Here is a 12,321-nt window from a genome sequence, read left to right as displayed (position 1 = left end):
CTGAGCTACCAGGAGAGCACAGCGCTGTGTGTGTGTGTGTGTGTGTGTAGCTCTATCTGAGCCGTGATGCAACAACGCCGAAGTGCGATGCGACTTGGATGCTGATGTTCGGCAACATCACTGTACAAAGACGTCGTAAAGATCGCGTCGTTACGGCGTTGACGACGATTTCGATCTCCGGCGTCAGATCCCGCCTGCTCGTTGCGTTTTGATCGTTGTCTCTCACTTTTTGGCTGTTCTGAGGTGTCACAGTCGCTCGGCTGAATCTCTCTCCTGATGACCCAAATCCCCAACCGTCCGTCCGTCCGTCCGACTGTCTGACAACATGTTGACGCCGTCTCTCGCCATGGCAACCAGATGCGACGATGATGATGGAGGGGAAACGAGGTTAAAAATGATGAAACAAAATAAGAGCTGACCACGCTGTTATCCTCCTGCCAAAACTGTGCCGTCATAGTCGGGATAAAAGGCTTTTAAGGGGGAAACATTTTAAAACCGACCTGGACAACCTGTTCGTCTCATTTCTGTTATTCAACAAAGACGATTTAGGTCGAGAAGAGAAAAAGAAACTTCATCTGTGAAGCACTTTTCAGACGACACACAAACACAAGAGATGGATGCACGACATAATAAAATGTCCGTGTTGACGTCCGCTCACAGAAAATGAATCTTATTTCAAATCTAGACTTCAATGATGACTTATTTAACGGATCGTATTGATCGCCTCTCATCAGATCACGCCGCTGATGGCGTGCTGATCCGCATAATCCATTTCAACATCTGCATTTCTGTGAAGTTTCATGTCTTCTTCATGCCGTGTGTGTGTGTGTGTGTGTGTGTGTGTGTGTGTGTGTGTGTGTGTGGCCGCGCTCTGCCTTCGGTTTGATCTGAGAGCTTCGCTTTACTTCTGTAATCCTGCCAGACGCACATCTCTATCACTCTCTCCATCCATCCATCCATCCTTCCATCCAGGGGGATTTGAGTGCCATTAAGAGATGGCTTTTTGGTGTGTGTGTGTGTGTGTGTGTGTGTGCTAAAGAGCGCAGACACACACACACACACACAGAGCAGAGGGGGAGGATGAGGAGTAAAAACTCATCCCCTTCAGCAGCAGATCTGTGTCAGGCAGGAGCAGCTGGCCCGGTTGGAGGTGCAGACTGGCGGGATGGAGAACATGGACACGTTTGGAGTGTGACTCCTAACACACATGGATACAACCATCCAGAAACATCTACAGGTGGGTCCGCTGTCATCCCTGCATCTTACAGGGGGGCCGCTTTCTTCTTCTTCTTCTGTTTCAGGTAGAATGTCCCGTCGACAAAGACGATGGAGAAACCGTCCTCTGTGCGTCGACTTTGAGTCAAACTGATCTAAAAACTGTTTGAATTCTCAGATTTCAGGCTTTTCTACAACTCTCGATGAATCATTCTGAAGTGCTGCTGTGCTCTTTTTGTGCCGTTTCAGACCTCCGTTAATCCTGGCATGTCCCAGATGAGAGACTACAGTAATGACTGTCATCACTTTCACTGGTCAGTTTCAATCCCTTCACCCCTCTTCACTTGTTCCTCCTCCTCCTCCTCCTCCTCCTCCTCCTCCTCAGCTGTTCAAACCATCTCATGACCGAAAAAGAACAAGCTTTCAATGATCAATAACGATGACGCAGCTGAGTTTGCTTTGCTCCTGTCACGCTGGATCATTTCTTCCCGTAAAGCTTCTGGAAAGTTTGACTTTTCACCTCGTAAATGTCGTCGATTGATCAGACTAAAAGGCTGAACCTGGATCCAGCGTGGACGCTGGACGGGCGGTGAAATCCGGCGTGCAGACAGCACCCTATTGTTGAGAGCTAATCTCTGATGTAAGCCGTGCTGAATTCATCACATCATCGGTCCAGCAGCAGCTGGCCGAGAGAGAGAGAGAGAGAGAGAGAGAGAGAGAGCCGATCAACGTGACTCGAACATCAAATCAGTCGTCCCGCTGCGTACCTGTCGATCTGCTGCAGATATACGTGTCATAGATGATGTAGTAGAGAGAGAGATCTATCCAAACACGCTCAGTTACAGGATATACGTCATCGATTTAAGTCGTCGATTTTGATTTGTCAAACGACAAAAACTGAAATGATGCCTCAGAAACTGGCGTCAGCGCGAGCGCAGGTTCAACCACCTGAGCAGCATCTGTCAGAGCAGAGACTCTCTCCATCACGTTTCACACTAACGCCTGTGTTCCTCACCCTCCAAGAGAAAACAACAAAAACAAAACTTTCCTGCCCCGTGATCCAAATCCAGTGACGTCATCCAATTTGTCTCTGTTTTTTCTGTAATAATTATTTTTTGTAAATGATTTTTTCTGACTTAAATACGTCAACAAAGACAGCAAAAGTGCTTTCTCCTAAAATGTCCAACCCGTCGGCCTTTTACTGTGACTGATGTGACTAAAGTGACTTTACAAATTCGGGGTCACCTCTCGCTGTTACACAGCTTATTGTTGTTGTTGTGTAATCCAGAGTAAAATATTCAAACTGCAGACTCATGAAACACAGACTTACGTCAGACGTTTGTTTTTTTTCCCCGTTAATGACAAATCAGAATCTGTCCAGTTTATGAGTCTGATGTAACATGTGACGTCCCGACCTGACGGGAATCAGGTCTGTGTGGCACGAGAGCTCAGAGTCTTCTTCTGCGGAAACTTAAACAACCAATCAGGGAACGTTTTGAACGTGTCCATCGACCTCATGGTGACTGTGAAATGTAACCATGGCGAATGTTTGGGCCTCTTTGCCTTTATTGGACAGGACAGCTGAAGACAGTCAGGACATGTTGGGAGGAGAAAGAGGAGGGACGAGTTTATTCGAACCCGTGGTCGAAGCGCTGAGGACTGTCGCCTCCTCCATACACGGGGTCCACGTCGTAACCGGTCGTTGTCTTTGGGGCGGGGCTCTTTCCACCTGTCTCAGTCTGCAACGTTGAATTAAGCTAACCGGCGGCGAGCTGTCGCTTCATATTTACGGAGCTGACGCACGTGTGGCATCGACCTCCTCTGTTAGAGAGAGCGAAGAAGCAAAACGTCCAACACATTCACATCCCAGGTGATCCAATAACCCAGAACTGTGTGCAAATTACTCACCTGTCCGACGGCAACGCAACGCAACTTTTCCATCGTGTCCGCCAAATCACCTTTAGCTTCTCTCTCGGTCACTCTCAGCTTCCTCGTCTGTCTCGGAGCCTCGGGAGATGACCCGATGAATAGTGCAGGAATCATCCGACCCCGTTGACTCTGTTCAAAATTATTTTACCATTAAGGAACTCTTGAAGAGATATGTTAAGTGACCTTGAGGAACCCTAGCGGCCATTTTAACGTCCTCAATTCTGTTGAAAGTCATCTTTAAGCGTTTAATACTTCCTTTGTCTTCGTCTCCCTTCAAAGGTCACACACGTTACTTCAGGTGTCAGTTTTGAACCCTTTTCACGTCTTTCTGTTTGACGTGACTTGTTAAGATCAACTTTCCAAACACACGTTCTCAATGTTAACTCAGTGTGACCTCTGACCTGCTGGACGGGCGAGCGTTAATGTCCTTCATATCAAACGGGAGTGAGGCGGAGTGGATCATGTGAAGTTGTCTGACCTGATACGTTTTCTTTTCTGATTCATTTGCCGTCTTCCTTCCAGTCTCCGTGCTGTGCCTGCTGCCTCAGGCGGCGCTGGCACGATGGGCGTGTGTTCGGGCGTGTCCGGCGTCCTGCTCCTGCACGCAGGAGAAGAGCTGCAGCGTGCTGTGCGACCGCTCCGCCCTGGCTGAGCTGCCTAAAGAGTTTCCGTGCGAGGCCTCGGCCATCAACCTGGACAAGAACAGACTCAAGTTCCTGTCGGAGAGAGCGTTCGGCACGCTGCCCTCCCTCAAGTCTCTGTCGCTCGACCACAACAACATCTCCTTCATCACGCCGGGAGCTTTCAAGGTCTGCTGACGTGAATCTGTCTCTAAATAATGAAATGGAATTCAAACGTCGCTGGTCAAACAATCACAAAATGACATTTAGAAAACCAAAACAGCTTAACACAGAATCAGTGTGCAGGTTTAATCTGGATAATACTCACATGTAACGGCGTGACAGTTGTCACGCACGTTCTTTTGTTTTGGGTAAAAGCGTTTTTATTTTTTTGTTCCGACGCTGAGCGAAGAAAACTTCCTGCACGTTCGAGCTCACAGATCCTCCTCCTCTTTAACCAGCGTTTAGGGTGAGAGGGCAGAACAAACACCTAGCTGTGGGAGTGTCACCCACCTGGGGGGGAGGGGCTACTGCCCCTTTGTGATGTCATGAAGGGAACATCTCCAAACGGCCTGTTTGAACACACATTTTCTGTAAAGTGGAGCAGGCAGAAGACGGAGAGGATGGATTTTTCTCATCATTGGGGGGTTTGGAGACAGAGTAGAGACACATGTTAGAGTTCGAGGAACATGGTGTGTTTTGACCTTTAAAGCGACCTTGGGTTTGAATTCTGTTTCATTGAGAAATCTCGACCGCTAAATATTCTCGACTGTAAAACAAATCCTTTATTTCCTGCTTCATGGGACAGAAATGTAACGTAGATGCACTTTAACTTTATCCTGCAAACAAACTTTTTTTCAAATCAATTCAAGTCATTTATTTTAAACCATAAAACAGATGCAAACACAACAACAACAACAAGGTTTGAAAAGGGGATGCCAGAAACAAAGCTTATAGATTTCCATTTTGCAAACATAGTTTCAGATTTATTTATTTTTTGGTCTGAAACACAAGTAGCATCAAGTCTTCTCTGGATTTGCTTTGTGTTTGAACGCACCTGACTCTCCGTCCTGCAGGGCCTCTCCAACCTGGTGGACCTGAAAATGGCGCACAACGAGTACATCAGCTACCTTCACACGCGGACGTTCACGGGGCTGAAGAAGCTGGTGCGTCTGGACGTGTCGGACTGCAACCTCTTCAACATCCCCGACCGCATCTTCATCGAGCAGACGGCGCTGAAGGAGCTGCTCTGCTTCCAGAACAACTTCAGGAGGATCCCCGGGGCCCTGAGAGGCATGGAGAACCTGACTCACATCTACCTGGAGAGGTGCAAGATCGAGGCGGTGGCTTACAACTCGCTGCTGGGCCTGGGGAGTCTCAAGTAAGTCGAAGGCAGGAAGTAGCTCGTGTGATGTTGAGTGACAGGCCATCGAGCTAGCATCAGGGCACGAAGGCGGTGCAAGAACTGGGGCCCAAACGTGTGCATGGAGAGCATTTATTTACCCCCCAATAATCACATCGACCTAAAACATGTCAGACAGGGCCGTGCTTTATGAAAACGATCGTGTCGTACATCAACTTTGTTTTCTCGATGTTTCTTGATTTGGGCGACTTTTCTATCAGTGGTTTAACCGTCGGAGTCTCGCAGCACAGTTCGCCCCTTTAGAGTCCCTGACACACCGAGGAGATCGTCGGTCCTCGTTGGATCGTCGCCCTAGTTTATTCATCGCTCTCCGTCGATTTGACATGTTGAATTGGCGTCAGTCGGCGCGGTTTGTAAGAGGAGCCTTTCTCAATTTTAATCAGACATAATAATTGATCAGTACCTATATTGTGAGCGATAGCGGTGTGAGCATTATCTTCTCCGATCATAACAACATGGGGAGTTATTTCCTCTCACGCATGCACAGGACGTACGTGGTGATTGGCCGTTAGTCTTTGCGTTGTGTTCAAGTGCAACTTTTTGGATCCGGCGTGAGGCGACGCCACAGTTAGCCTTGGTAGCTTCTAGTTCTTTCCTGTCTGCTTGGTGTGTCAGGGCCTTTCGAAGACTATAAGGGACGAACTTGAGCGGCTCATGTTTGGTGTTTCTTCATGTCAAAGTTTGTGGCAAAATTTCCACAAGTCATCTTTCCACAAATCGTGTCGACTTCGTGTTTTAGCTGTGCTGCTTGCAGTGTTTCTGTACCCGGTTGTTTCTCTGCAGCATGTTTGTGTCACAATTAGCTTAACTGTCTGTTTGCATTAGCATCTGTTAGCAACATCTGCTTAAAACTACATTACCCAGCGGTTTCAGGAAATGAAACTACACGTCTCTGCGATTCAGCATGTTCTGAAGGTCTTACTGTAAAGAAAAGTCCCGGGTACAGTCTTTGAACATCTCTCTCTAATCTCAGGTACCTGAACCTCCAGGAGAACCGGATCAACGTGATCCATGACCAGGCCTTCCAGGACATGGTGCGGCTCGAGAACTTCTACCTCAACGACAACCTGCTGACTGATCTGCCCCGGCAAGCCTTCAAGGGTCTCAGCCGCCTCAAGATGCTCAACCTCGGGGGGAACCAGCTGATCAACGTGTCCAAGACCTGGTTCAGTGACCTGGTGGAGCTGGAGGTCCTGTACCTGGACAGGAACCAGCTCGTTAACATCGAGGAGGGAACCTTTGAGAACCTGACAAGTCTGATCACGCTGCACCTGAACAGCAACAACCTCACCACGCTCCCCTTCCCCGTCTTCCAGCCCATCTACTTCCTGGGTCGTCTGTACCTGTTCAGGAACCCGTGGGAGTGCGACTGCTCCCTGGACTGGCTGAAGGAGTGGATGGAGAGCTACAAGCTGGTGCGGGACATCCCCTGTGCCTCGCCCTCCTCCGTGGCGGGGCTGGATCTCAGCGCCGTGGTCTTCGCCAAGGTGAACGGCACCTGTGTGGACCCTGCAGAGCTGAACCTCACCACGGTGTCCTCAGATATCGTCTCCACCACAGAGAACCGCTTCAACAGCCTCATCTCCAAACTGCTGCAGCAGGAGCTCAAAGAGGAGATGGGGAACGGCACGGAGAGCCTCCGGAACGGGACGCTGCTGGAGCCCGAGGACGGCCAGCTCTCTGCAGGAGGTCAGCGGGAGCAGGGGAGCAGATCTCTCCTCTGCTTCTTTGTGCTGTGGTTCATCTTTGGTTTGACTGACCAGTCAGATGGATACTTCTGCTTGTCCTGCACATGAGAGATGTTGAATGAGTTTGCCACCTCGCTCAGTGGGGAAGAAAAAAAAAAAAAAAAAAAAAGAGTAGCTTTTTAAAGTTTGTGGCGAGAAAAGAGATTTGAGAAGAATCCTCTTCCTCTCCAGTGTGGTTACCGCTCTGCCAAACGTAGGATTTTCAGCTTTCTTTTTTTAGTGACATGCAAAGCGGATATTTTCAGCTTTACTCAGAATAAAGACTGACGTTGACAAGTCTCCTTATAAACAATAATCTATGATTATTTATAGGTGGACTACTTGCTTTAGAGAAACCACAGCAACATGTCTGTTTTGTCCGGATGCAGAGATCAGGGATGATGACGCTGCACAGCTGCAGGATTCATCTCGACAGTAAATAAGATGGGTGTTGATTTCAAACTGTGGATTATTACTGTTATAAAAGTGAATATGTGAACCTCCACCTTTTTTTTATTTATTTTTTTTTGCTGCACAACACTTCATTTTAATGAATATTATGTAACACTCACAGCATTACGTCGTCTGTATATTTGATCTATCTTTTGAGTTTTCATTCACATGGATGTGTAAAGTGAACGCATGATGAGAGCTGCGCGGCACAGATGTCCTCGCCGCTCTTCATTCAGCTCTAAATGTAGGTTCTGCAGCTTTTTTTTTTCCCATAAATGCATTAATCTTCTTACTGCATGCAGCCTGTGCATGCAGCGGCGTAATGGAGGGCCTCTCTCCTCGCTCTGCCTCCTATGCATGGATGTTTCCCCCCTCTTATGGACGTGAACTCTCTTTGTACCGGGGATGTGCTGCCGGGTGTCGGGCTGAACGTGATGGGGGGGGGGGGGGACAAGTGTCAAAGCATGTTTCTTGGGGTTGAGAAATGCTGTCATGTAAGTTTGATTAAAAATGAACGAGCTGTTCTTGAAGTTCTTCTGCACCGTGATTAAAAGTATAAATATGAAAAGTTAACGACAAACCCCTCTCACGCCAGTCACTGCTTTCATTTTACCTTTCTGAATGTGCCGTCATGTGATCTCTTCAGTCGTGTGATTGCACTTTTATGATATATTTTTCTACATAACAATAAAAAGGAGTTGCTGTTGAACTTGTTGCTGTGCTTTCTGAGTGACTGGTTTCACCCTGCAGCCGACGACTCGACCAGTTTGAGCGGTTCAACTCCAGTTAATCTGCACACTGGCCTCCTGATGGCCCTTTAATGTGGGATTATACACTGTGACTAAGACATCTCCCCCCCCCCCCCCCCCCCCCCCCCCACACACACACACACACACACACACTCACATACCATCGATCTTCATCTCAGCTGTTTTTATCCAGAGGATGAGTCTCTGCAGAGTGTTTTCATTTATCCGGGGTCAAAGGTGAGACATGTGAGGTGTTAGAGCAGAGCGACAGAAGTCACTGGTATATCATTTACAGTTTCACTAAATCCTCTTCTCCCACTTCATTCATCCCGAAGTGTCCCGGAAAATACAGATCAAGTATGAAATGTAAGAGACGGCCACGTGGGTGAATGAATTATTCTGACGTTCTCATCCAGCTGTGCGTTAACCAACTGGCTTTAAATGCTTCTGCAGATCTGAGATTTATCAATGAAGCATCGTCTCTCGATTTCCCTTCTACACAAATTACGTACAAGTCCTGTTTCTTTCTACTCTCCCCGTTATCAGTCACACATCAGACTCATTAAACATCGGGAGAAGTGAGAGCCAAGCAGTCACGATTACCTCCTGGGTTTTCCTGTGGAATTTTTTTTTTTTTCTCAACAAGCAGTAAAAAAACATCCATGAAAGTAAAACGAGTTTGCTACCAATATATTAAAAATATACACATTATCTTATTATTGCTATGATACAGGACGTGGAGAAGTTAAAAAAAAAAAAAAAAAAGAAGTTAAAATATTTTGTAGAAAAACTCTGGGTCTGGTTGAAGTCATTCATTGTTTGTAAACCTTTTTAGAAAAATGCATTTTAATGTTTAAAAAAATATTCATGCATGATAGTGTTTATCTTTTTATTGCTGCAGACAGTTGAAGTGCTGCTATTTTTCACATCATTATAACACAACTAACTAATGTCTCCTCATAAAAGATTAATCTTAGAATAAAATGTCAGGTCGTTGCATATCTGTTTGTTTTTTTTGTTTTTGTTTGATCAAATCTAATTTGCACCTTTTTCTGCAGTGTTTCCATCTGATTTTTTTTTTTTTTTTGATTGGACGTGTCGTCACGTGACGTCTTGGAAACCTCCAGGACGAGCTGGAAAATGTTTCTAGGAAGACGTACTTGCTGCCACTGCGACCTTAACTCCTTAAAGCGGAAGAAGAAGAAGAAGAAGAAGAAGGATGGATTTTATTTTATGCTCTTAAATCAAAGACATTTTACAGATCTTGTTTTCTGTGAACGATAAATCAGAATTCGTCGCATAATCTCAAATCTGTGGGTCGGCGATCTTTTTGTACCACAGATAAAAACGAAGAATGTTATGTCAAAAAATGAAAATACATTTCAGGAGAGGGGGGGGGAAATGTGTGTCAGTTTTGCTCTGTGTTGTAACAGGTGTATGATGACGTAGACTGTATAACACTCATCAATAGGAAAGTCGGCTCTGAGATTTTAAAATCCATGTTGGATAAAAGGTTACACAAAAACACAGCTGTCGTCTTTTTTTCAGATATTAATGCTGAAGTGGATTATGCAACATACATAACATTGATTCAGACTGATTTTGATGTAATCACTCTCTCTGATTGATTGAAAACACAAAATAACTAACCTGGAGCGACTCGCACGCTGCACTTCACCGTCAAGTCAATCTTTGTAATCGATTCAAACATTTTTTTACAGAAATAAATCTTCCATTTTTGATTATTTGACTGATTAATCACTTATGTGAGGAGATCTGCAAATATCCATGTCGTGTTTTACACACAACTTTTTTAACCAAACATTTCATCTCACTTTAGCTGCAGGATCAAATCATGTTTCAAAAAACTGATTTCTCTGTTGTGTCAGGCAGCTGAGCTCAGAGGTAGAGTCGGTCGTCTCTCAACTGGAAGGTGTTCAATTCCCAGCTTCTGTAGTCACATGTCTGATGTGCCTTTGGGCAAGCCAGAACCAGAGAGAACTCCCATGATTCCCCGCTAGCCTCAGTGTCACTTTTTGTTATTGTAGTATTGATAAATGGTTGAATCTACTGTCCTCGCTCCTCTTCATCATGTGTGTGAAGTGTGTTGTTGTAAATCCACTCTGATCCTGTATTTGATCATGTCTATAAACCCCTCTATTTCAGCCCTGCTCAGAACAGGCTGTTTCTGTGTCTGTAGCTTTAAATATGTAAATGAGCTGTGTCTGGCCACGCCCCCTCTCTGGAAGGGCTCGGGTGTACTCGCTGCTTTCTGGCTCCATGTCCTATTGTTTACGGTGAGAAGGCAGACTCAGAGGGCAGAACAAACACCTAGCTGTGGGAGTGTCACCCACCTGGGGGAGGGCTACTGCCCTTTGTGATGTCATGAAAGGAAAACCTCCAAACAGCCTGTTTGAGCACACATGTTCTGAAAAGTGGAGGCAGGCAGAAGACGGAGAGGATGGACTTTCCTCATCACCGGGGGGTTTGTAAGCAGACTAGAGACACATTAGAGAAACATGTTGAGGTGTGTTTTCCATCATAAGCGACCTTTAAGATCAGAATTTTTTATTTTATTTTTTTTACTTTTTGATGCGATTGACCATTAAAATAACCGCTTGTATCGTTTTAAACCACGTCGTATCGTGTCGTGCTTTTGTGCAGTGGAAAAGACAAAAAAAGAAGAGCCACTCAAAGGTTCACTTTTCCAACACATAAAAGTAAATATATTTTTAAAAAACTGTTCATACTGAAGAATGGTTCATCATTGCTGAGTCATTTACACCAGCTACATGTCACTTCCTGTTACACAGTCAGGTGCTCACACTGCCTCCGCTTCCCCGGCAAGTCAGCACACCTTTACAGGATGTAGAATCACGTACAGAACGATGTAACTGTAGTCTGTTTTTAAAACTCGATTTCACACTTAATTTAAAACTATGAGTGTAAGACGAATCAAAAAGAGGATAGAAAAAAAATAAAAAATCAAGAACTTTATTTGATTTCATTTTTTTACAAACACATCTCACTACATGATCGGCTTTAATCGTTGACGTTAGTAAATCTGTGGTTTAGAAATGTCACCCCAAATGCAAAGGATGTGCATAGGTGTCACGTGGCCGTCCGCTCCGTCGCCGTACCCTCGTGCTTCCTCTGGCTGGAGTTCAGTTTCCAAACCGCTGGAATGTTTTTTTTTCTTTTTTCTTATACACACATATATTTGAGTCTTCTTTACTTTGTTGGAGGTTCACAGAGGGACACGGGAACACTGACTGACTGACAGCATGAAGCTTGCAAACGTCCACATGCATTGACAACCTCATTCAGATCTCTAAAACATTAATGGATTCATTATTTAGAAGAGACAGTACCTGGGCTGGAAAAAAAAAAAAAGGGCGAGGATGTTCCTCAAAGAGTCCGAACAGAACCGGGGTGAATAAATAAAAGAGCTACAGGTGAGAAGACATCGCAGTGTGTTTGTGTGCTTTTAATTCAGAATACACACCGACAGTGTCTTTTTAGAACTACAACACCCAACAGGACTACAATGTTGTGACAGAGGATTGTGGGAGGACGGACACAGTACTGTCTCTTTAAAACAAACATCTACAAAAATGTCGCCTCCTAGCTAGAACAGACATGACAATATTCACGTTTGTTAACTCTGGTTTTTTTTTTTTACACATCACTATGACGAAGTCGTCTGTCCGGTCCCAGTTTAGCAGGGGAGGGGTGTGTGTGTGTGTGTGTGTGTGTGTGTGTGTGTGGGGGTGGGGGGGTGGGGGGGTGGGGGGGTGGAGGGTTTGATCAAAAAAGTTATGATTTCTTTTTAATTCTAAAGAGGCAAAAAAAAGTCCGATGTGCTAACGCTGAGGAGGGAGGAGCGGGTAGAGACGATGCGTGGGCGTGGATCAGTAGACCCAGGACACGGGGACCCACTGGGACGTGGTGCAGACCAGGTCGATGGCCTCCTCCAGGTACCTGATGGTCTCGTCGATCTCGTTGTTGATGATGGTCTGGTCGAAGTAGTGGGCGTAGGTCTTCTGCAGGATCTCAGACTCCTTCTGCAGCCTCTGCAGAGACTCGTCCTGCAGGGAGGGGGGGGGGGGGGGGGGGGGGGGTGAGAGAGAGAGAGAAGGAGCGAGGGTGAGGACGCACGAGAGCTCAAACCATAATGGAATCAAAGAGGGATTCATCAAGACCTC

At 45.9% G+C, this 12,321-nt stretch overlaps 2 protein-coding genes across 3 annotated transcripts in view; one reads left to right on the top strand and one right to left on the bottom strand.

The window, feature by feature from the left end:
* Positions 1 to 828: 828 nt before the first annotated feature.
* nyx (nyctalopin) lies at positions 829 to 7,831 on the top strand. 2 transcript variants are annotated; one of them, XM_079357794.1, is made up of 5 exons: positions 829 to 1,237; positions 1,465 to 1,529; positions 3,667 to 3,953; positions 4,841 to 5,145; positions 6,161 to 7,831. In XM_079357794.1, the coding sequence occupies exons 2-5, from the start codon at positions 1,508 to 1,510 to the stop codon at positions 6,981 to 6,983; spliced, it is 1,437 nt and encodes a 478-aa protein (XP_079213920.1). In that variant the 5' UTR covers positions 829 to 1,237; positions 1,465 to 1,507; the 3' UTR covers positions 6,984 to 7,831. The 2 variants fall into 2 exon arrangements, with proteins under 2 accessions (XP_079213920.1, XP_079213919.1); XM_079357793.1 differs by having other exon boundaries at positions 829 to 1,529.
* Positions 7,832 to 12,027: 4,196 nt separating this feature from the next.
* Positions 12,028 to 12,321, bottom strand: part of caska (calcium/calmodulin-dependent serine protein kinase a) — a gene marked incomplete at its 3' end in the record, with an annotated part of 34,818 nt that continues 34,524 nt past the window's right edge. The window contains exon 4 of the mRNA XM_079357958.1: positions 12,028 to 12,187. Coding sequence (XP_079214084.1) covers positions 12,028 to 12,187 — 160 coding nt within the window. The remainder of the gene's footprint in view (positions 12,188 to 12,321) is intronic.

The sequence above is a fragment of the Symphodus melops genome, assembly GCF_947650265.1.
Source record: "Symphodus melops genome assembly, chromosome: 12".
In the NCBI taxonomy this organism is placed as follows: Eukaryota; Metazoa; Chordata; class Actinopteri; order Labriformes; family Labridae; genus Symphodus; species Symphodus melops.
This window is presented reverse-complemented; position numbering and strand designations above follow the sequence as displayed.